Genomic DNA, 24584 nt, shown 5'->3' with positions numbered 1-24584 from the left:
TGGAAGTCATCTTGACTGTGGATAACACTGTTGTTTATTCCTAGCAAATGGGCTGGGGTGGAAGGGCACGGTGGGGGCAGGGTGAGGGTGGCAGGAGGGCCGGGGGTGCTGTCCCTTTGGCTATTAAAAGCAATCCAAAACGGAGAGCTCTGTGCAGCTTGTTTTTATGCCTAACATTTTCCTGGACATTTCTTCCCTGAGTCTAACTTGAATCCTGCTTGCTCAGTTTGAGCCTGTTTCCCCCGACTGAGCGTGGCTCTGGGCCAGCCTTCCCTTTCACATGCCCTTGCTTTCATTGTGCCGTTCTGGGCTCTCGGTCTTACCTGTACGTGATCATCCTCCCGATAACCTTTAAACAAAATCGTGTCACATTTGTGTCAGTCCATCAGTTCACGTTGTCCTCTCTCCATCCCGTCTGTGATGCAACCCAAAATCCTGTGCCCAAACGGGGTTCTGAGATTTGCTTCCTGATCCCACAGTGCCTTCAGGTTTTCCCTTTGTTTACTCCTTTCCCTGCCTCCAAATGCTGAGGACAGCTTGGCCCTGAATAGCTGCTTCTGGTCTGGGAACAGTGAAGCTCATCTCCTGACCATCCCCTTGGTGACCCCTGTGCTTGGGTTCACCCTGAGCTCAGCTACCCTCTGGCTTGGCGAAGGCAGTCATCTCTCCTTGTCTTCTGTGGATCTTATTTTTATCCCTGCTCTCCCAACACCTCGGTGAGCAGAGGTCCTTCTCTCTTCCAGGGAAGCTCAAAGCCCAGAGAGGAAGTGTGGTTTGCCTAAGGTCACACAGCAACTTAGAGACTCAGTTCCACTTATTGCACTGGTAAGTTTATGCAAACCATTCAACAAAGCTTTTACTGAGCACCCGTTGTGTGTCAGGTCTTGTTCTTGATTTCTCTGAGAATCTCCTCATTTATGAAATGGAGTTCATAGTAATACCTACTTCAGAGATTTTTATGAAGGTGACATTTAATAATGTGTATAAAGGTGTGTATGTTTTTAGGACTGTGCTTACTTACTTTGATTACTATTATTAGCTAGGTCTGGACTAGAACTTGGGTTTCTGTCTGGTGCTTTTTTCATTGATGATTTTTAGTTCATTCATTCATTCATTCATTTTTTGGATAATGATTTAGGGGCCATTCCTCAGGGTGCCCTTGCCCCAATTCTGTAGCAGCCTCCACAGTTGGTTCAGGTATCACCCACTTTTCCCCTGCGGCCAAACTGCCTTGTTCTTTCAACCTGAGCCTCTGGTTTCAAGGCCCGCTGAGGTCTGCTGCTTACTCTGAGCCTGCCGCTTTCTCCAGTCCTGTCTTCCACTCCTCCTCACCGACACCGGGGGCTGGGGACTCTGGCTTGCGCTGGCTGCGTGCCTCTCTCCCCATCTTCCCTTCTGGGCTGAGCCCGTAATAGCAGCCTCTGAGTAGGTGCCAATACCGGAATTTCACCCTGACATGCTTTCCCATTCCTGGGATAACCTGCACCCTTCAAGTCACCTTCAAAAATTTCCATAACCTCAAATGGCTCCTGCCACACCTTCCTAACCGACTTGGGCTTGGGCCGTTGCCTGGGTTAAAAGGACCAACAAATAAACACAGACTCTTCTTTTAATAAAAAGGACCCCTTGTGTGTCTCTGGGGCTGTGGAGGAGCATGAGCACTTGGTGTCTCCGAGTCACTCCATGTCCCAACGCCCTTCCTTCGTAGGCGAGGGGCGGTGGGTGGGTGCTCCCCTCTGCAGCCTGGGCACCTCCTCCTGGCAGCTCACTGGAAACAGAGGCAGAGGTGGCCTCAGGGAGATGGTGGGGTGGGGGCAAGAGGGGCAGGCAAACAGAGATTTCTAGATACAGCAGCAGGGTGCAGCCATCTGCCTCATGGCAGTCGACAGACAAGAGGGCAGCATAGAACTGAGTGGCCCACGTGGCTTTCCTGGAAGTCCAGGGAGCGTTGGGCTCTTTCAGAGGGCAGGGAGTAGGGAAGGGCAGCGACCTGCTGGGTCTCCTCTGAGGGGACCCCTCTGATGTGGAGAAGACCGTCACCCGTGACAACTGCTCTGGTAACACCTTCTGTCACCAGGACCCCGTTCCTGTTCTCAGGACAGAGGTACAACCAAGAGGAAAAGAACCAGGGTTCCCTTGGAGGCCAACACTGGCCCTGGCGCCAGTCCTGGTCCTCATCTGGCCTTGTGCAGAGGCCCCACCTTCCCTCTGCCACCCAATCAGGTCTCTTGAGCTGGCTGGCTCCCATGTTTACCCTGAGTTGGTCGATCACCCCGGAACAGGGATGAGCTCACACAGCTGGTCAAGGGAAGACCATGCTGTCAACTCGGCCACACCTTTGACCTCCTGTCGTCCCTGGCAGCCTTTGATCCCTTCCGGCCTGCAGGCTGGAGGCTGAAGAGCTGGGGCTGGCTGGGAAGACCAAAGGGACTTGGTATAAAAGGCCCCGAGCCTGGGTTTAAATATAGTCCTAAATGGTCGTAGGCAACTCGTTTCATCTATCAAGGCCTGGATTTTCCCATCTGCAAAATGGGCAAGCTAAGCTTAGGTCCTTATTTGTTCTCCAAGTCATGAGAGCAAAGTGTAACTTGAGGTGTGTCATTGAGAGCTTTGGAAGAAAATCAATATTAAAGCAATATTCCAACACTATTAAAAGATTCGCATGGAGGAAGCAGGGATGGCGGGCACGTGTTGGGGCTGCACAGCTCATTCCTTCTCCTCCCACCAGGCTGTGCCTCTCTCGCCATCCTGCCCCACTCCCAGCCTGGCAGCCTCCAGACCCCTTCCGTGACTATGGACGGAAAAGTGGCAGTCCACGAGGATGGGCCTCCTGTGCTCTCCTGGGTCCCCGAGGAGGGAGAGAAGTTGGACCAGGAAGGCGGGGACCAAGTGAAGGATCGGGGCCAATGGACCAACAAGATGGAGTTTGTGCTGTCCGTGGCCGGGGAGATCATTGGGCTGGGCAATGTCTGGAGGTTTCCCTATCTCTGCTACAAAAACGGAGGTGGTGAGTAGGCGCGGTGGGGAGCTGTGCCCTGACAGCCAGGCGGTGCCTACCTGGGCGACGCGTGCCTGGGCAGCGTGGTGAGACGGAAGGAGGCTGGAACGGAGTTGGAGGACTTGAGTTCCAGGTGTAGCTCCACCGTGTCCCCACTGTGAAATGGCGACGACACCCACAGGGTTACGGTAAAGATTAAGTGAGGCAACAGCAGGACCTAGGAATCTGAATTTTTATTTATTTATATTTCATTATTTTTTTAAAGTTTTATTAAAAACTTTAAAGTGTTTTTAAATGTTTGAGGACTGGAATTACTTGCCCACCCCCAGAGGTGTTTCCTATCTGGCCTATTTCATTCAATGCAAGGAAAAAATCTTATCCTAGGCTTGGTTGTTCCAAAATAGAAATTTGAATCAATGAAATAGTTTTTTTAATGTATTTATGTATTTTTTTAGTTAGTTAGTTACAGATGTTCCCCCCCATTTTCCCCCATTGACACCCCCCTCCGTGCTCCCATCCCACCCCTACCTTCATAGTACTGTTTTCTGTGTCCTTTGGTTATATATATATATATATATGCATATAAGTTCTTTGGCTTCTCTCTTCCCACTCTCCCCTCCCCCCTTCCTCTGAGGTTTGTCAGTCTGTTCCCTACTTCAGTGTCTCTGGGTCTATTTTGTTCATCAGCTTATTTTGTTCATTAAATTCCACAAATAAGTGAGATCATGTGATACTTGTCTTTCTCTGATTGGCTTATTTCACTTAGCATAATACTCTCCAGGTCTCTCCATGTTGTCTCAAAGGGTAAGAGATTTTTTTATAGCTGCATAGTATTCCATTGTGTAAATGTACCACAATTTTTTTTATCCACTCATCTACTGATGGGCACTTGGGTTGTTTCCAGATCTTAGCTATTGTAAATAGTGCTGCTATGAACATAGGCGTGCATATATTCTTTCTTATTGGTGTTTCAGGATTCTTAGGATAGGAATCTGAGTTTTTAATAAGCTCCCTCATTACTCTGTATAATGTCAGTTGTTGGCAGGATTCATTCATTTATTCAGCTGACATTATTGTGGACCTAGCATGTGCCAGCCACCGTCCCAGATACAAAACAGAACATATTCCATGTGTTGTATTCCAGTGACGGGTGGCAGACTACAGACAGATGAGTAAAACGTGTGGTATGTCAAATGGTGATGAGTGAAATGGTGAGAAGCAAAGCTGGGAAGGGAGGATGTGGCCCGGGTCCCAGTGCCCACCCCGCCTCTGTCCTGCCGGTGGCTGCAGCTGTGGCCGTGACCTCAGTACTGACCGCGGCGTGGGGTGGAGAGACAAGCGCCTATGACAGCACGCAGTGACTCTGGGCTGAGCCATGTCACCTGAGAGGTGGCAAGACCAGGTCACAGTTACTGTTCAGGGTCTGTGCATCCGTCACCTGTGTTCTCACTCAGCTCTGTCCCCACCTAACCTGACTACTTGGGAAGGACACGCTGCCTCCTTCGCGTTTCCTTTGTCTTTAAGGCGAGGGCTGAGCGGGATCAGGGCTCTCCATCCGGGGCCACTGCGCTGTGGGGCGTCGGGAAGGTAGTAATGAAGGTCCAGGCATTGATGTCCTTATCTAGACAACTTAATAATAGATCTATGTGGGAATACCACTTCACAGACGTACCCAAATGTCAATTTTCTGCTTTAGGCTAGAATTTTACTAATTCACTGTGGTAATATGGTTTATCTCAAGCTGACCATAAACCTTGGTTGGCAGTTAAGCATAGCTTTTACTAATATATTTATTAAAACTTAATTTATTATTAATAATTATTAGTTAAAACTGGTTGTGAATTGATTATTAAGTAATAATTAACTGGTGATTAGTGATTAGTTAATACATAGTTCTGTAGAGAAAGCTATTTCAAAAGGAATGAAAAAGTAATAAAGCTGTCGGTCTAACAGTGTCTTTGGTTGTGAAAAGGCAGGGAGTCACCAAACCAGATCATCCTCAATAAATTATTCCTTCTGTTAGCAAGACGAGGAGACCTTGGTTCTTCTTATCTTTACGAAGGGGGGATTTCAATCAAGAGACAAAGTGCAGCAGAGCAATCCAGAATTAAATTGGCCGCAACAAAATCACACTTAGGACAGCGAACCGAGGAAGGGCAGACGAGAAGCCCCAGGACAGCCTGGGCGGGGCCGCTTTGGCTCCCTGGGAGTCAGAGAAAAGGGGGCCTTGGAGACAGGGTCAGGGGGTTAGCCCCAGACACGAGCTGCCGCTGCCCGCTGCTGCCCGTTGCTTCCCTGGTTGCAAGTCTCATGAGGTCCCCTAGAGGGAAGAAGGGGAAGGGAATGGCGCTGGCGTGCCCCCTCCCCCAGCACGCGTGGGGTCCTTTGTGCTGAGGGTGTTTGCCTCTCTTGCAGGTGGACGTCTTAGGGGAGGTCTCAGGGGAGGGTCTTACTAGAATATTCATCAGCTTTCTAGGTGTGCTCTTTCAGGGTCGTGGCCTCCACTGATTGGTCGGTGCCAGCGCAGGGGGTCATTAGTCAGTGCAGCTGGTCCGGAGGCAGCCACAGCGTCACTTGTCTGGTTTTGCTGCTTTTCTGTGCCTGGAGCTGAAATAGAACTGAGGCCTAGATGTTATCTTTAAAAGGAAAAGGTCAGGGGGTCTAAACCGCATGATTAGCGATGTGAAAAGTCAGCGGGGTCCAAACAGCATGACCAGGGATATGCTAGGGGCGGAGAGGTTACCCTCGGGGGAGGTCCTTGTTTTCCCTGTTTTGCCCCTAGCTAGGCATCGGAGCTTGGCAGAGATAATGAGGATACCTTAGCACAGAGGGAGGGAGTTTGTACAGGCGCCCGTCACCCTGTGTACGCAGATCCCTGTGGGCGTCACAGTCTGCCTGTGCCCGTGGCAAGGGCAGCTGCCAAGAAAACTGGGAGCCAGGATCGCCTCACAAAACAAGGGTTCTGAGAAGCTCACTGGAGGGGAGGGTGTTTGCAGTGATCATGTGTGGGAAATCCAGGGAGAAAGCCAAGGATGGAGGACACCCCAGTAGTTCATCTAGACCCAACCTCCTCCCACTGTCTCCAAAGGCCCAGGCCTGGTCCTCCCCGTTCTGGGTGGACTCAACCTGAGGCAGGCCCAGCTCCAGGCCTCCTGAGGTCACCACATCCTCTCCACTTCAGGGATAGAGCTGAAGCCATTTCCTTTATGAGAGGGGAAGGGTCACCACCCAGCCAGTGGGAAGGAGCTCTGGGTCACATACCCGCACAGACTTCCTGTAAAGTGCCCCCTGGGGAGTCCCCAAGCCATGTCGCTTCTCCTGAGCAGTACCCCCAGCCCATTCTCTGCAACTAAGCTGCAGAAACCAGTCAGTGGTGTAGATTACCCCTGAGTTTACTGATGCTCTAGTGTTACTCAGGATGCAAAGGCAAACACGGTGTTAAAAAGGACTTTAGAACTTGGGGGAGAGTTACTGGCTGGTCGTGGTTCCCTAGGGCCTAGAAGACCCACAAAGCTTCTCAAGTGTTACTCTTGAATATGCGGATTGGTACACAAATTTTAGAGGGTGATTTGGAAATGCATGTCAAAGACCTAAAAAATGTTAATTCCTGAAAGGTGGAAAGAACTCAAATGCATGCCCATGGTAAATGGATAAACAAAATGTGGTCTATAGATACATGGGAATGTTATTCAGCCTGAGAAAGGAAGGACATTCTGACACATGCTACAACATGGTTGAATCTTAAAGACACGCTAAGTGAACTAAGCCAGTCACAAGAGGATAAGTCCTGTATGATTCATTTTTTGTACGAGGTGCCTAGCATAGGCAAATTTAGAGAGAAAGAATGGTGGTTACCAGGGGCTGGGGAGAGAGGAGAATGGAGTGTTTGATGGGTACAGAGTTTCAGTTTGGGATGATGAGAACGTTATGGAGATGGGTAGTGGTGATGGTTGTTACACAACAGTGTGAATGTATTTACTTAATGCCACTGAAGTATATACTTAAAAATAGTTAAAATAGTAAAATTTGTTATATATATATATATGTGTGTGTGTGTGTGTGTGTGTGTGTATTTACCACCAAAAAAATAATGTGCATAGCCTCTGACCCACCAATTCTCCTAATGAATTTTTTCTAAGGAGCAAATTAGATTAGGGCACAGGATGTGGGTGAAGGTCTGCATCATATAAGTTTTTTCAGGAAGCAACAGGAAAGGCAAAGGAGGTGCTCACAAAATAAACTAGGATGCCTAAAGTGGAATACTATACAGCCAGTAAAATGACAACACAGAGATGTATTTACTGATATCAAAAGAGGTTCATGGTATACATTTTAAAATGGCTATCAAGTAATACATAATAGGTTCTCATTTTTTCCAAAAAAAGAAATATATATATTTATGTGTTTATAAGAAATTGGAAGGATATATGACACCTTTTCCTTTCTTTCTCTTTGTACTGTCTGTTTTTCTACAAAGTATTGTGAATTACTTGAGAGACATTATAATGTAGTAACTAAGAGCACAGACTCAAGAGCAAACCACTTGGGTTTGTGCCTCAGTTTTCTCATCTGTGTCTCAACATTTGAATCTTTAAAGTGGCCTCAGTTTTTTCATCTGTAGAGTGGACATAACAGTAGTCCCTACCCCATGGCAGGTTGTTGTGAGAGGATTTTGATGTTGGTGAAGCATTTAGAAGAGTGTCTTACACACAGTAAGCACTGAATAAATACTGTTATTGTTGTGCAATAAACAATAATCCATCTGCCCATGGGTACACTTCTGAGGTGAGGTTTGTATCTTTATGACTGACGTGGGTACTGTGGGCTTAGGGTTGCCTTCAAATCCACACATATGTAATTTGCTGGATGTCTTTCAGGCCCAGCTTCCTGTCAGGGCCTCTTGACAGGGCCTGATCACCTGGCCAGGTGACACCCCAGTTCCTGAGAGTTGGGCTGAGCAGAGGAACAGTCTCTCCACTGACAGCCCAGTTCAGAGCAGAGCCTGGTGGAGGGAAAAAAAATCCCTCTGAAAATTATTAGAGGGAAAATAATTTTTCCAAGGTGTTTTTGTTTGTTTGTTTTTTCTCTAAAATGTAACAAGTGTGATAATTTAATAAGCATATCAAATTATACAGAGCACATGTTTTTGTTCCAAACAAAATAAATCGACTAGGTTTGTGAAGCATACTGAGCAAATAAATAGCGCATACATTAGGATTTCCACTGAAATTTCCCTTCAAAGATCTTTCCTGTCCCGAGTAAGGTTCAGACTGGAAAATTTCTGCCTGTCCCTGGGCACAGACAGGAGGAAGCTGACTGGTGCCCCTGGGAGGTGTGAGGAGGAAGAAGACCGCTGGGGGTTAGAGCACAGGTCTCTGGGGAGGCCTAGGATGAAAGACCCAGCTCCTGCCTCCCCTTCCTCTTCAGGAGCCTTCTTCATCCCCTACTTCATCTTCTTCTTCACCTGCGGCATCCCGGTGTTCTTCCTGGAGGTGGCATTGGGCCAATACACCAGCCAAGGGAGTGTCACAGCCTGGAGGAAGATCTGCCCCCTTCTCCAGGGTGAGTGTTCCCCCTCGCCTGCCTCCCCACAGGCCACCAGCCTGCCTCTATCCTATCTGCTCACTGCCTGTCATTCATCCACTCTCATCCCGTGCTAAGGGCAGTGGGGGACACAGGAAGTATAATCAGGCTTATAAACCCTGAGGAAGAAGGCACTCCTCAAGGAAGTCAATACAAGGTCACAAGTGAAAAATCAGGACCAGAGCCTTGCCAGTGGGGGACCCTGAAGCTTCCTCTTCACCAGCTTCATGGCAAACGTGCCCCTGTGTACATGGCATGGTCCCAGACATGCCTCCAAAGCATATAACAATAGTGATGATGATGACGATGTGTAACATCTGCTGAGCCCTACAGTGTGTCTGGGTTCCTGCCAGCACTTTCCATGTAGTTCCTCATCTAATTCTCCAGTAATAACTCTAGTCACCTCATTCTGTAGATGCGAAAATGAGGCCATTTGCTAAGGACTTGAAACCAGTACTACCCGAGCTGAAGCTTCATGCTCTTTCCTGTGTTAGGGGTGATGTTAGAGATAGCTCCTGTCCTCTCCATGCATCTGTTGGCACGGATGTGAGCAGCTCAGGGTGTCCTAAAGGTGATTGGGTCAGTCCCCTGGGGGCCAGTGGGAAAGAAACCCAAGGGATCTCCTTGTCACTGAGTCTCCTTGAATATTTGAGATGGTCAGCCCCTAAGGGAGCCCCTCCGGGACTAGGTTACCTAGGGTTGCTGCCCAGCTTATTAGGCTGGACAGAGTGGGCACAGTGGGGACACTGGCTCCTGAGCAGGCTGGGAACCTGACCACTAATTGTGGTAGTAGGGGGTTATGAAGAGGGGTGGGGCAAGGCTAGCCTGGTACCGATGCCCCCTGCAGGGGCAGCAGTGCGGGGGACTGGGGCAGGGTGGAGCTTGGCCCACCCGGGTTTCTGCTCCAGAGTCCTGGGTGCTCCAGGAGCCGGTGCCTTCAGCCAGAGCATGCTATACCGGTGTTCTGCTCCGGACCCCGCAGTAGCCTAATTCCCACTCAGCAGGGCTCTACCCCCAGGGCCAAGCAAGCTCATGGGTGGAACAAGCTGGACTGGCCTCTCGGGCACACAGGCACTAGTTTGGGGGGAGCGGCGCCATGGACAGGGCGAGCAAACCCCGCACTGGGTGCGGATTGGGGGAAGACACTGCCGCTCCCTCATTTTCCCAACTGCAGAGACCCCCAAGGCAGAGTCCCAGGGTGAGGCTCACTCAAGTTGTGCGCACCTGTGCTGGTGGCACGTCCCGGCTGCTCACTACTGCCCTCTACAGGGCTAACTGCCCCACCCGTCCACCCTCCCAGGGAGCCTGTCGCACAGGCCAGGCACCGAGGAAACACTCCCCTCTGCTCACCCACAGCCGCCTCCTCCCTCAGCTTATACGCAGGCGCACCTCCTCCCCCACCTCCCCACCCCCGAGACGGGCGAGCCCCTGCCAGCCCGCACGGGCCTCCCAGCGGTGGCGCACGGTCCTGCGGGCGGCGCTGGGAGCGCAGTGGCTGCCTGTTGGTGTGTGGGTCCCTGCGCTCTGAGCCCCCTGCCTGGCGGCTGCCAGCTCCCGGGGGACCCCGCGCCATCGGGAGCCTCGCCACGTCCCCTCCGGGGGCCCAACCCGAGGCTCTTCCACCCGCTGCCAACAGGCCTGGGTGCTCCTCGAGACCCCTCGAGACCCCACGCAGGAACCTTCCAGTCTCCGGCAGAGATCGCCAGGCCGACGGGGACAGTCTGGGCGGGCTCGCCAGGCCGGGTCGGCGCCAAGGCGCGTTGCAGACAGTCAGAGTTGACGGTTCCACCAGCCCGAGGGCTGTCTGGGGTTACCTTCCTCGCTAACTAGTTCTGGAGCTCGACTTCCTCCTGGAGGGGCGGCAGGACCAGTAGCAGTTCCCCTCCGGCCTGGACCCCCGCCCCACTCCTGCCCCGCTGGCTGGCACGCCTAAGACTGACAGCCGCCACGCGACACGCTACTTTTAACCCGACTGTGGCCAAGATCCCTCTTACAGGGGAGCAGGGTGGGTGGGTGACTCTCCTGCCTTGCCCCCTCCCACCCCAGGCCTGTCAGCCCAGGAGGCAGACTGCGCCCTAAGCCCCCACTGCAGCTGCGTGTTCCAACAGCGGGCTAAGCCTCTGCCCACTCGTGCCCCCTTGGGGGCGGGGGATGACTCTTAGGCTGAGCAGGCCCCACAGGTCTGGACAGCTCTCTTCCTTGCTGCTTTCTTCTGCTTTTGGCTCTTATTTTGAGCCTTATTTTGAGACTGATTCTTACCAAATTTTCCATACTTACTCCTGTGTCCTTCCCGCCTTTTAAAAATTGTCCAAGTAATGCACGATTGTAGGAGAAAAACTAGAAAATACAGATAGACAAAAAGAAAATAAAACCTATAAGATGTGAACTCAAATCCTATCATTTAGAGCAGCGATTTTCAACAGGTGCGCCACAAGGGTTTTTAAAACATGCCTACCTGACTACTTAGTGGGGGCAATGACCTTTTCCCCCTGTGACTGTCAAAAAATGACAACAGCCAGCACAATAGCCGTTGGGTGTGAATGAATCAAAATTGTATCTATTTTGTTCTGGCTGGTTTAGGCCAGCAGTTAGAACATAGACCTAAGCACGAAGGGTCTTGGGTTCAATTCCTGGTCAAGGGCACTAACTGGGTTACAGGTTCCAAATAATCCATCTCTCTCTCTCTCTCTCTCTCTCTCTCTCTCTCTTTCTCTCTCTCTCTTCCTCCCTACCTTCCTTCAACTCTACCTAAAAATCAGTGGAAAAATATTTTCGAGTGAGGATTAACAACAACAAAAAATTACTCCTATTTTTTGGGTCAGATCAGCAAAAAATACATTTATTGGTGTGCTGTAGAATCTTAGTAATTAGTTTATGTGTGCATGAGATGAAAAAGGTTGGAAATTGCTGACCTACAGAACCACTTATTAACTTTTAGATGCTGATTCTTCCAGAATTTTTCTCATGAAAAAAAAAAAAAAAAGATATACATTCAAATATATGTTATAAAAATGGGCATATGCATAGGATAGTGTTCTATAACCTGCTTTTCTTACTCAGAAAAATAGTCTGTAAATGGCTTCTCAGGCCAATAAGTAAATTCTGGTGGTTCTTTTTGGAGTAGCACCCAGTATCCTAAGCACAACTGGCATGTTCTAGGTGACTTTTTTGTGCTGACATTGACCTCTTGGATTCTCTTTTGCTTCCTGCCCCTCCCCCACTCCGGAAGGCATTGGTTTGGCATCTGTGGTCATCGAGTCCTATTTGAATGTCTACTACATCATCATCCTCGCCTGGGCCCTCTTCTATCTGTTCAGCTCCTTTACCTCTCAGCTGCCCTGGACGACCTGTACCAACACCTGGAACACAGGTATCCATCATTTCAGCTCCTGGGATATGGGCTCTCTCTGGGGGCTGGGTTGTGGTAGCCGGAACAAGAGCAGTGTGAGGCACATGGGGACGGGGGCTGGTCCCATGAACCACCTGAGCAGCCAACTCCTGACACTCTGAAGGTGGGGGCTCCAAAGGAAGCTCTTAGGACCTGGAATGATGGCACCCACCAAGCCACAAGACCAGAGGGTCAGTTACTAGGGTGTGAGGACATGTCTTCCTATTTCATTCCTAGCTAATGGACACTCACCTTATTCCCAACAGAGCATTGCATGGACTTTCTGAACCACTCAGGAGCCAGCACAGTGGCGCCCTCTGAGAATTTTACCTCGCCTGTCATGGAATTCTGGGAGTAGGTGCTGGGCCTGGTTGCCACAAGCCAGGGGGCCTCAAGCAGAGGAAATTTGGATGTCTGAGGCCTGGGACTTGGGGTGCAAGTTTAAGGCTCTCTGTGCATGCTTTCCAGCACTTACCCCCCCACATCACTGAGATGAGGGGACACTCCTATCTACCGACAGTTGTTCACCTACATCTCTCAAATCCACCCATGTTCACCCAGACTCACACATTTATCCATGTCAGCCGGCATTCTCACACATGCCTCCCTCCACCCTCACATTCCCTCACCCACACACCCACCAAGACTCACGCATCTACCCACACATGTCCATTAGTGTACTGGAAACAGTCTAGACCAGCTTAGGAGAGCTGATTGTACACATCCCGTCCCAACTTCATGTTCAGTCACATTGGTCAAGGTGGGAGTATTTGCACCACAGGAATTGGCAAACCCTGCACGCACACATTAACCTTCCCACATGACCACGTGTGCCCTTCACACCACCTGTGTCCAAACATGTCCACCTACACTTGCACACATTTCCATCACCCCCATACACATCTTTAGACACTATCACAACTCAACCCCTCCATTTGACACCCACACACTTGTTCATCAACCTGCCTGTATAAATATTTACTCTTCATGTACTCATTTATACATTCCTTGCCTCACCTCTCCCTTTCTCTCTTTCTTTCTCTCTCCAACAGAGAGATCTGAATGAGTTAGAAAGACAAAGATACCTATGGTATTACGTGATTTGGTCTTCTAACAGCCAGGGGCATACAGACAACAGGTGGGAACATGGCAGGGCCATGGGAAGGTAGAGTGGGTGGGGGCAGGGGAAGCCTGAAATATGAGATCTGTGGGGTCAGCTCTAAGAATCAGGAGACTTGATGACAGAGGCAAGTTGTCCCCTTTAGCCTTCTCCTGGTTATTTATTTTTTCCACCCATTAGGAGGCGTGTTCTGGGCATCACTGCAGGCATCCACGACCTGGGGGCCCTGCGCTGGGAGCTGGCCCTGTGCCTCCTGCTTGCCTGGGTCATCTGCTACTTCTGCATCTGGAAGGGGGTCAAGACTACAGGCAAGGTGAGGTGTTCTGATTCCTGTAAGCTCTCTGTGGCCCCCAGAACCCTCAGAGACACTTCCAGTGTCTCTCTGGAGAACCGAAGGAAAGTGTAGTCTAAGGGAGAGGCCCAAGGCAGAATTTAGCTCAGTGCAAGGAAAGGCTTCCTTTTTTGATATGATTTTAAAAGACCTGTTTACGTAAGTAATTTACAGAGCAAAATAAGGAACATAAAAGTTCCACTGTCAGAGCTAAACACTGTACAAGCCATCAGCACGATGGCAGGTTGGATCTGCTAATCCCACCGATTAATGTTTTGCTGTGCTGCCTTCTAGTTTCCTGTGTGTGTGTGTGTGTGTGTGTGTGTGTGTGTGTAGCTGTATTTGTTATGAGTGTATCTTACATGGTTAGGATCAGACACTTTTTTAAAATCCTCACCTGAGGATATGTTTTTATTGATTTTAGAGAGAGGGGGAAAAGAGGAGGAGAGAGAGAGAGAGATGAAAGAGAAGCATCGATTGGTTGCCTCCTGTATACACCCCGACTGGGGATTAAATTACAACCCGGGGATGTGCTCTGACTGGGAATCGAACCATGACCTTAATGACCTTATGGTGCACCAGACAATGCTCCAACCAACTGAGCTACATTGTCCATGGCTTGCTTTTCGTATTTAACAGCAAACACATCAAGACAGTGTTTAGCTTGAACTAGCACACAGAAGTGTCTGTGAGGTGGTGAGTTTCCAGTCACCAAAGGGGTTGTAGCCAAGAATGGACAATGGGGCAGAGAAAGTTCAGCTTTGAGCATTATTTCCAACTCAGAGAAGCTGAGGCCGATATTTCATGCTTTTTAAAGCCAGGAATAGACAGGTACTGACGTATCTGAGCCGCCTGCTCCTACAGCCCCCTCCCCAGTCCAAGGGCTGTTGAAATAGTAACAATGGTGATAGTAATGACAAAAATAGTCATAGTAATAATAATAACAAAGATAGTACCACCACCCCAGGTAGGGACTGAGCCTGGTCGGGGCAGACTGGATTTCCCTGAGTGTCCCCAGTATACCAGGCTCAGGCCACTGCTGGCTCCCAACCTTAAGCCTGGAAAAATACAATCTCAGTTTCCTCACAGATCTGTGCAGATCTGCCCCACCCCCCTCCTCCTGGTGAAGGGAGGCCCACCCTCTCCAGGCGACATGGGGAGAACAGCCCCAGGGGACATGGGGAGAATGGCCAGAATGGGGTTAAGGGACACCAGATTCTGGATTTAGAAATAGTCTTTGAAATGTTACAGCTGGACACTTGTACCCCTCCCTGCCCTTCCTCCTGCCCCCTTGCCCTGTGGATGTGTATCTCACACTCTGCTGGGGGGGCCCAAGACCCACTGGAACATGCAAAGTATGGTGCAGAAAGTTTTGTGTGCCTCTCAGAAGACATTGGACACTGAGCAAGGTGTAGCTTGTGCCTCGTGGGGAGGGGGACAGGAAGACCACTGCAGATTTCCGGTCACCTCCTGGCTGCTCTGACAGCACCAGAGTGACTCGGACCTGCTCTCCCTCCAGGTTGTTTATTTCACAGCCACATTCCCCTACCTGATGCTGATCATCCTGCTGATTCGAGGCATCACGCTCCCTGGAGCCTACGAGGGCATCATCTATTACCTGAAGCCGGATCTGTCTCGCCTGAAGGACCCCCAGGTAGGAATTCCCCCGAATGTCTCTCCCCCCAAACCAGATCTGTACTTCTGAAAATCATTGATTTCTTGCCTCTTGGTTTAAAGACAACAGATGTCCACTGGAGAAAAATTAATATGGAAAATATTACGAAAAAGGAAATAAAAACCCACAACTCAGCTACAACTTCTGTTAACATTTTAGTGTATTTCCTTCCAACGTTTTTTCCTAGCTCAATGGTGTGTGTGTGTGTAACATAGTTCAGATAATTATATATAGAGATATATCTTTTTTCCCTTAAATTATATTGTAAGCATTTTGCATGTTATCACATTCATTTGTAAATGCCATTTTTATTTTATTTTTTAAAATATTTTTTCTTTATTGATTTTTAGAGAGAGAGAAAGGGAGAGGGAGAGAGAGATAGGAACATCGATGAGAGAGAACATCGATTGGCCACCTCCTGCATGCCCCCCACTGGGGATCGGGCCCACAACCTGGGCATGTGCCCTGACCGAGAATCAAACCGGCGACCTCTTGGTGCATGGATTGACACTCAACCACTGAGCCACACTGGCTGGACTGTAAATACCATTTTAAACACTTGCATAATATTTCCTCCACCCATCATCCATCCATTCATTCATTCAGCCGTAATGTACTGAGCCCCACTACGAGGCAGGGGGAGCCATAGTGCTGTGTGGGGGGCACACACACCAGGCACCCTGCCTCCGAGTGCTCCAACCTGGGCAGGGCATCATTTATTAAATCCTTCCCTGCAGGGCCTGAGAGATTCAATTATAATTTATTTTAATCTTTAATAATTTGATAGGTCAAAATAATATCATGTTGTTGGTTTAATTCAATTTTTTTCACTACTATGAGGTTGGACATTTTCCCACATGTTTATCAACCACCTATATTTCCTGCTCTAGGACTTGTCTGAGCACATTCTTTGCTTCCACTTTCCCCACCCCCCCAAGAGTCCTGGTGTTGTTCTTTATATTCCATGGCGTGAGCCCTGTGCCCAGCGTGGCTGCCTAAGGCACACTCTGCTTGTTGAGTGAGACCACATGGCTCTCAGCTCCCCCTGTGGCGGCCTCACCTGCTCTGGGTGCAGCCACGGCCAGAGGCTCCGCCTGAGACACTCAGGTAGCACGCGCTTGCTTGATGCTGACTTAGTGCCCACGGAACCAAGTTAGAAACGGGCCCTGCCTGCAAGAGGAGGACCTGTTAACGAAGAGGTGGGATATGAGTGACTCTCAGGAAATACTGAGCAGGCCCGCTGGGCTCCCTCACCGCTTTCTTGGGGCTCCTGTAGGTGTGGATGGACGCGGGCACGCAAATCTTCTTCTCCTTCGCCATCTGTCAGGGGTGCCTGACAGCCCTGGGCAGCTACAACAAGTACCACAACAACTGCTACAGGTAGGGGCATGGGCAGGGGCCTGGGGACCTGCCAGCCTCTGTTCGAGGAGGGCGGGTCCTGGCAGTGGGCCCAGGCCTTCCTCCTTCATTCCCAGGGAGTTGCAGGGTATATGGAATTGACATTCTGGGTCCCTGAATGTCCTTCTCACCTCCCTTCCCTCTCACCTTCGGAAACCCCACCTTCGTCTTCTTCCCATTCTCTCTCCCTTTTCTCCCTCCTCTTTACACTCTTCCTGACTTCTGACCTCCCATTGGATAATGGGTTTCATTCTCCCTTTTCCCTTCTGTTTTATCTGCATTCACCCCACCTGCAGGGACTGCATCGCCCTCTGCTTCCTGAACAGTGCCACCAGCTTTGTGGCCGGGTTTGTGGTCTTCTCCATCCTGGGCTTCATGTCCCAAGAGCAGGCCGTGCCCATCTCTGAGGTGGCGGAGTCAGGTAGGTGGCACATTGCTGTCTGGGTCCTGAGGGGAAGGAAGATCAGAGGACACAGATCCTCCTACAGGAAAGCAGGGGCCTCTGACCCTTCTAGCATCAGAGGCAAAGCTTTGCACAGAGCGGGGCCTCCATAAACATGGGAGGGAGGGGGGAGGGGCGGACGGGTGGTTGGACACACAGTTGCATGCATGGATGGGGAAATGGGTGGGTGAATGGTCAGAACCTGGGAAGAGCAGAATGAAATAACCCTGCCCTCTTGAACCACCCCCACTACACACACACACACACACACTCATGCATGTACACACACTCACATGTACACACACACTCATGCACATGCACACTCATGCACACACACGCTCATCACAAACTGCCGTGCACACGCATACTCACCTGCGCGCACACACAGTGCCTCTGGAGAGGGCCCTTCCCTGTGGGCAGAGAGAGCCCTGGACTCACTGACCGTGCTGTGTCCCGCAGGTCCCGGTCTGGCCTTCATCGCATTCCCTAAGGCTGTGACTATGATGCCCTTATCCCAGCTGTGGTCCTGCCTTTTCTTCATCATGCTCATCTTCCTAGGGCTGGACAGCCAGGTTCGTCACCCAGCCCGGCCCTGCCTGGCCCTGCCCCGGGGACCGTCTTCAGCTCCTACATTTCCTGGCCTTACCTTCCCTCCAGCTCCCTTTCTCCTGACTATTCATTCCAAGGCCCTTTCCGCTGTCCAGGACTTGTCCTTGGGGTTAGTTGGTTGACCCCAGGTCTCAAGACCTTCTTTGGTGAAGGGGCCACTTGCTTTGTTCCCTACACTGACCCTCCCCGTCCATGGATGTTCCCTCCCAAGGGTCCCCCCAGCCTCCTTCCAGCTGCTTGGCTCAGGCTGCCCACTCTGCCCCTGTAGCCTTGGGAACAGAGCATACCCCCCGCGCTCACTGCTGGGACCCTCTTCTGTGGAGGCCAAGGGCAGAGCTGCCTCACCCCTGGCCACCCCGTTTCTGCCCTGCACCCCTGTGCGTCGGCGTGGGGGAGTGGCGGGCAGGAGGCCAGGCAAGGCTGTGCCGGGAGGCCGGGGGCAGGTGGCCCCTCTCACCTCAGCTTTCCTCCTGGCCCCCAGTTTGTCTGTGTGGAGTGCCTCGTGACGGCCTCCGTGGACATGTTCCCCAGGCAGCTCCGGAGGAGTGGGCGGCGAGAGCTCCTCATCCTGGCCATTTCTGTCCTGTGCTACCTGATAGGACTCCTCCTGGTCACTGAGGTGAGCAGGGGCAGCGGCCTGCGGGCTGGGCTCCGGGGGAGGGAGCCATGGGGGACACCACTGACCCTTCTTAGAGCCGCACTTTCTCATCTGCTAAGCAGGGGTGTGAGGTTGTGGGGAGCACACAGCAGAACCCACCAGTGTTCGTCAGCCCTCTTTTGGTTTCAGGTGACAGAAGCCAAACGCAAGCTGGCTTCAGCAGAACGGGGCGTTTTTTCTTCTAGGTATGGTTGGACCCAGCTGCTCTGAGGACATGTCAGAAATGCCCCTCTCTATTTTCTGGGTCTCTTTTCCTCTAGGGACTTCATTCTTTTTGTTTGTTTGTTTTGTTTTGTTAAAAATAACCAGAGGATATTTTTTCCATTGATTTTTAGAGAGAGTGAGAGGTGAGGGGGGAGAGAGAGAGAGAAACATTGGTGTGAGAGAGAAATTGACTGGTTGCCTCCCGCATGTGTCCCAACTGGGTTTGGGGGTCGAACCTACAACCCAGGTATGTGCCCTTGGCTAGGAATCAAACTCACGACCCATTAGTGTATAGGCCGATGCTCTAACCACTGAATCACACCAGCCAGGGCTAGTGACTTCACTCTTAGCCAGATTGCCCTCTGGGTATTAAACACGGCTTATCTTCTGCTACCCAACCAACCCCACAGGAACGAGAGCACCCTTTTCCTGAGAGCATGGCCAGAGTCCAGCCGTGACCCTCAGGCCTGGAGCGGGGAGAGCAATGCTGGGCAGACCAAACAGTGCATGTCCACCTCGGTCCCCAGTGTCCTTGCAGATGTTAGAATTGCTATCCTGATGTTAAATGAGAGGTCAGAAGGCAAGGAGAGGTAGGGCAGACTCCTCTTAGATGCAAGGAATAATTCCCATGGGCTGGGTAGGGTGACACCAGGTGGATGTTTGCCCTGTTGCTCATGGTGCAGCGTGTCCCCTGCCCCCACTGGCCAAGGCCTTAGCTCCCTGCCCTTTTCCACAGGGCGGGATGTATATCTTCCAGCTGTTTGATTATTACGCCTCCAGCGGCATATGCCTGCTCTTCCTTGCAATGTCTGAAGTCATCTGCATCAGCTGGGTGTATGGTAAGTGGGGTTGGGGGAGAAGCCTCTGGTACCCAGATGAGGGGGGACTTGCCCAGGATTGGAGACAGGGTGTGCTAACCTCTGGTTTCTATATGTTTTTGTATTGCTGTCCTGGTTCTTTTTTTTAAATAATATTTTTATTTTATTTATTTATTTATTTTCTTTAGAGAGAGAGGAAGGGAGAGGGGAGGAGAGAGAGAGAGAGAGAGAGAGAGAGAGAGAGAGAGAGACGTCAATGTGAGAGCAAAACATCGATCAGCTGCCTCCTACATGCCCCCTACCAGGGATCAGGGATCCAGCTCCCAACCCGGGCATGTGTCCTGACCGGGAATGGAACTGGCAACTTTTCAGTGCATGGGATGACGCTCAACTAACTGAGCCACACAGGCCAGGCCTGGTTCTTTTCAATTGGGACATTTATCCATCACTGGGAACTCGGGCGTTTTTCATTATGCGGGAAGGGCAGGGATAACGACAACGCTGAGTTCCTTGAGTGGTGAATGTCATTATAAATAACAGTGGATGGTTTGGTGGTTCTTCCATACAGAGGCTGCCAGAGGTCCTTCCCCAGGGGGAACTGTAGTTAAAAGGGACCTTCAGGGCCTCTTATTTTGATCCCCTGCAGACCCCCACAGTCCCTTTTACAGTCATCGCCCAGACTTTGATTACTTCCATGAACAGGAGAGTCAGTCCTGTGTTTTTGACCTTGTCCATTGTGACTGTTGTGCATTTCCTTCTTACACTGAGGTGAGCTGTGCCTTCCATTGACTTCTTCCCACACCCTGGCCCCTCGGCTCTGAGATAACTAACCAGCAGTGCTGGGTGCTGTCCTAGCCTCACTGTTATTGTGCCTGATGACCACAGGGAGGAACCTGTAGTTACTGAGCCAACCACCGCTGCATGCAACACTTGCTACCTCCCAATCTGTGCAACAACCCTCACAGGGAGAAAGTGAGGCTCAGAGAGGTTATGGCTCTTTCCTGAGCTCACACAGCTAGTAAGCTGGTCCATTTCCTCTGATGTATTGGTTCCCCAGGTCTGTCTGGCTCCACTGCACCAGGTTGGGGGGACACATTGCCAATGTCACAAGGCTCAAGGCAGAAAGGGTAAGGGATGTCATGTACTGGGGCCTTGGGACAAGCTATGAGTTGGAAAGTTTTTATTTTGCTACCATCAGCCTTCCTGTTTAGTGGCCTTTCTACTCCTTGGAGATGCCCCTCTCCCTTCTTGTTCAAGCATCTGATGTCTTCCTGATTGTCCCTACTCCTTTTCAAAGCTTGTTCTCAGAGAGGGCCTGATGAACGCGACCACAGTGAGGTGTACACATAGCTGATGAGTCTCAGTATGCTACACCTACTCACCAGTATCTGGTTTTTCACTGGGAAGAAATTTACAAGCCAAAGGAATGACTCCTTAGTGATGGCGTTTCCTGCCTTAGTGACCAGAGGGAAGGTGTTTTTTTGATGAGGGGAGGCTAGAAGGGTCTTCGAAGTGTCTTTACCAATCAGGGCTCTTCACTTCTTAGAATATGGAGCCAAGGTGAAAATCTGAGGACATTAAACAAAATCAAGCAAAACCAGTCAATGTTTCCAAGCACACACATCAACCCCTCACCGGGCTTCACTGAGAATGCAGAAGGGTTCCTCTGGAGTCTAGTAGTCAGGCCCGCCCCTCCCCTCCCCCGCCCTCCCCTGCCCTCCCCTCCCCTGCCCTCCCTTCCCCCTCCCCTCCCCTCCCCTCCTCTGCCCTCCCTTCCCCCTCCCTCCCCTCCTGTGCCCTCCCCTCCCGTCCCCTCCCCTCCCGCCCCTCCCCTTCCCTTCCCCTCCCCTCCCGCCCCTCCCCTTCCCTTCCCCTCCCCTCCCGCCCCTCCCCTTCCCTTCCCCTCCCCTCCCTTCCTGTGCCCTCCCCTCCCCTCCCTTCCCTCCCCTGCCCTCCCCTCCTCTCCCTCCCCTTTTCCCTGTAGCAATCTGGCTCTATGGGAGCTTAGCAGGATCTGCTTGACCAGTGGCACGTTTGCTGTTTTGATTGGAAATGGAATTCATTTTTGCTATGCAGATAAACAAGCATCTGTATAGCACTGAGCCCCATTTTAGGCTCACACTCTCCTCTATGGTTAGGACAATGGGGTCTTCATTCCATGACACAGTTCCTGGCTCTGTGCACTGGAAAGTTGGGTGACCCCAGGGCCCCTGGCTTGTTGGTGGCAAGTGCTTCTCCCTCCTCAACTCCTTGCACAGTGTCTGGGGTGCCAGGGACCCATCTCATTCACGGGGGTTGGGGGGGCGGAGCACACAACCAAGTGAGTGCTTCCCAAATACCCATGAGCTGTCCTCGCCCTTCTGTTCTCTCTCTTTCCCCGCTGTGCCTGGGCAGGGGCAGACCGTTTCTATGACAACATTGAGGACATGATTGGCTACCGACCATGGCCCCTGGTAAAGATCTCCTGGCTCTTCCTGACCCCTGGACTTTGCCTGGTATGTGCTCGCCCAGCTACCCCTTTATTCCCTCTTGCCTGCAGCAGGCTCGAGGACAGGAGGGACAGGATGCCTGGGTTCGGGGGCTCTGTCTCTGACTGTCCAGTGGCCGTGGGAGGCCGGTCCATTTCCCCTGATGTATTGGTTCCCCTGGCCTTTCTTTTCTGGGGCTCTCTCTCCATCTGTGTGCTTTACCATCATTATCATCTATTCTAATTCCCGCTCCATCCCTTTCTCAGGGCATCTCCACCCGTCTTCCCGATTTCCCAGTTACTGCTCTCTGTCTGCCTAGAGCTCCGTCTCCCTCCGCTCCTTTATATCTCCTCCTGTCTCATCTTCGCTGTGAGTGATCCTGGGCCCATGATTTGCAGATGGCTCTTACTCTTCCACCTCACAGATATGCCACCGTGTGTTTAACTTGGCCTCTGTCACTGGACATTAAGTAGAGAGGAGGGAGCTTCATGGGCTCTCTGCCTCATCTGTGTCTGCTCCGCCCCGCCTCTTTCTAGGCCACTTTCTTCTTCTCCTTGAGCAAGTACACACCTCTGAAATACAACAACATCTACGTGTACCCTACCTGGGGATACTCCATTGGCTGGTTCCTGGGTCTCTCCTCCATGCTCTGCGTCCCGCTCTTCATCATCATCACCCTCCTGAAGACCCAGGGCTCCTTCAAGAAGGTAGGGGGCTGGGGGAAGTGACGCAGAAGAGAGGGTACTGAGAGCGTGGGGGTTGGGCATCACACTCCAGGGGAGCCCAGCTCTGAGTGTGGGGCAGCCCTTCAGTCTAGTGGAAACTCAGAGAGAGGAAGGGTCTTTGAAGACCAGTCAAATAGTTTCATCTTCAGAAACGTTCAAAAGTCCCAGAGACCTGGACCTTCAGAATCTGACCTCTACAAATCATCTGGGCAGGTTAACCAATGGTAAACTGTCAAAGGGTTAAGGGGAAACTAAGTCACAACATAAATGGGCCCAGACACAGAGGTTTATAGAGCACCGATTCCCTGCTCTCGGGAAATTGATAACTAGCTTTCATGGTTCATTCCACACAGTCTCCTGGCTTACTTCCTTATGGTAACCCTGTCTGGGGAGCCATGTGCGAAGGACTTCCTGTTTAAGTTTGGGACACGCCTTCCTGGAAGGGCATGAGTCAGTGTCCCACAAAGACACTATGTCTATAGAAATCTATCTGGCCTACAAGTAGCAGAAAACTGAACCTGCAATAAGCAAATAGGCTTATTTTTTTCTTGTACATCAAGAAGGTCAGAGACAGGGGTTGTTGACATTTGGTTCAGCTGCTTACAGAGACCATTAGGGACTGCCATCGTGAGCATGTCGTGTCTTCATTATATGCTCATCACCTCATGGTCACAAGAAGGTTGTCATGGCTCCAGTTATCACATAAGCAATCAAGGCAAGAAGAGGGGAAAGATGATACCAAAAGAACTAATAATGATAGTAATGTAGTACTACTCGTAGTAAAAACAATAATAGATACTTATTGAGCACATAATAGTAATGGTTAAAAAAAAAAAAAAAAAGCAATAAGATAGTGAAAATAGGTCCTTATTGATGATTCACCCTGTGCCAGGCACTGTTCTGTGAGGAGTGTACTCTTGTATCCTCATTTTACACGAGGCAGAGAGGGGTTAAATGGGTTGCCTAAGATTGCACCGGTGACAGAGCCAGGAGTGGAACATAGTTCACACTTAAAAAAAAAGTGTTGTTTTAAAAATTGACTTTTAGAGAAAGAGAAATATTGATGAGAGAGAAATATTGATCAGCTGCCTCCTGCATGCCTCCTAACTGGGGATCAAACCTGGAATTGAACCATTTTGGTGCTTAACTAACTGAGCCACACTGGCCAGGGCTAGTTCACACTCTTAATCGCCATGTTATTGCTTCTTCTAACTTCTCAAAATGTTTATCTATTTATTCACTCATATGGTATTGAGCTGCTTCTATGTTCCTGGCTCTGTGCCAGGCCTTAGAGATGCAGATACAAGGTAACATCTTTGCCTCTCCCCAACAACAACCACTCATTCCTTCTTCTCTCCACAGCGCCTACGACAGCTTATCACCCCTGACCCCAGCCTGCCACAGCCTAAGCAACACCTGTATCTGGATGGTGGCACCAGCCAGGACTGTGGGCTCTCCCCAGTGAAGGAGGGACTGATTGTTGGGGAGAAAGAGACCCACTTGTAGGATGTGGCTGAAAGCCAGGTGGCTGCTGGGCCAGGAACCTGGGGCAGGGCCACCATCTCCCCACAATGGACAGACTTCGCCTCTGTCCTCTGCTGAGAATGTCTGCGATGTCTGTGGGCACCCCCAGCGGGGGCAAGACTCCTTCTTCTCCTCTTCTCAGCTGGAGCAGCTCCTCCTGGTGGGCTAGCGATGGTCCCACCCACTGGACTATGCCACGCTGTGAAGTGACTCCCTGTTGGAACACACCATCTTATTTATAAAGAAGGGTGGTCTTTTTGGAGTCCACCATCTGATTATAACATTACATTGTGAAGGACCTCCTGCTGCAGGGATGTTTCCTGTTAGAGTTCACTGTGTTTGTGCATTGGGAAGACATTTGCCAATTGGAATATGTATCATGATCTGATTCAGAGAGCGTGATGAAACACACTGTGTCGGAAGTGGCAACTGAACACACTGCACTGGATTCTAACATTCCAGTAGAGGGTCCTTCACTAGGTGTCCATTCTGGAGCCCGGGGGGAGGGGCCTGGAGAGTCAGCCAGGAGGCACTGTGTGGACTTTCCCAGGAGGCTGTCTCTCCAGGTGTTCCTAGTTCCAGTGCTAGTTCTGTGCTCTTCTTGAAATGTTATTTGTCATCAACTCACAGAGCGTTGACATGG

The 24584-nt window shown here is 50.7% G+C and overlaps 1 protein-coding gene across 1 annotated transcript; it reads left to right on the top strand.

Annotated features, from left to right (window-relative positions):
- Nucleotides 1-743: 743 nt before the first annotated feature.
- Nucleotides 744-23929, top strand: SLC6A12 (solute carrier family 6 member 12). The gene is made up of 15 exons (XM_036251451.1): nucleotides 744-825; nucleotides 2729-3007; nucleotides 8426-8560; nucleotides 11811-11951; nucleotides 12236-12323; nucleotides 13270-13402; nucleotides 14940-15074; nucleotides 16372-16475; nucleotides 16790-16914; nucleotides 17395-17507; nucleotides 18026-18163; nucleotides 19143-19245; nucleotides 21619-21719; nucleotides 22229-22399; nucleotides 23780-23929. Exons 2-15 carry the CDS (start codon nucleotides 2794-2796, stop codon nucleotides 23921-23923), a joined length of 1845 nt encoding a protein of 614 aa, XP_036107344.1. The 5' UTR covers nucleotides 744-825; nucleotides 2729-2793; the 3' UTR covers nucleotides 23924-23929.
- The last annotated feature ends 655 nt before the right edge of the window (nucleotides 23930-24584 follow it).

The sequence above is a fragment of the Molossus molossus genome, unplaced genomic scaffold (assembly GCF_014108415.1).
Source record: "Molossus molossus isolate mMolMol1 unplaced genomic scaffold, mMolMol1.p scaffold_m16_p_10, whole genome shotgun sequence".
Classification (NCBI taxonomy): Eukaryota; Metazoa; Chordata; class Mammalia; order Chiroptera; family Molossidae; genus Molossus; species Molossus molossus.
This window is presented reverse-complemented; position numbering and strand designations above follow the sequence as displayed.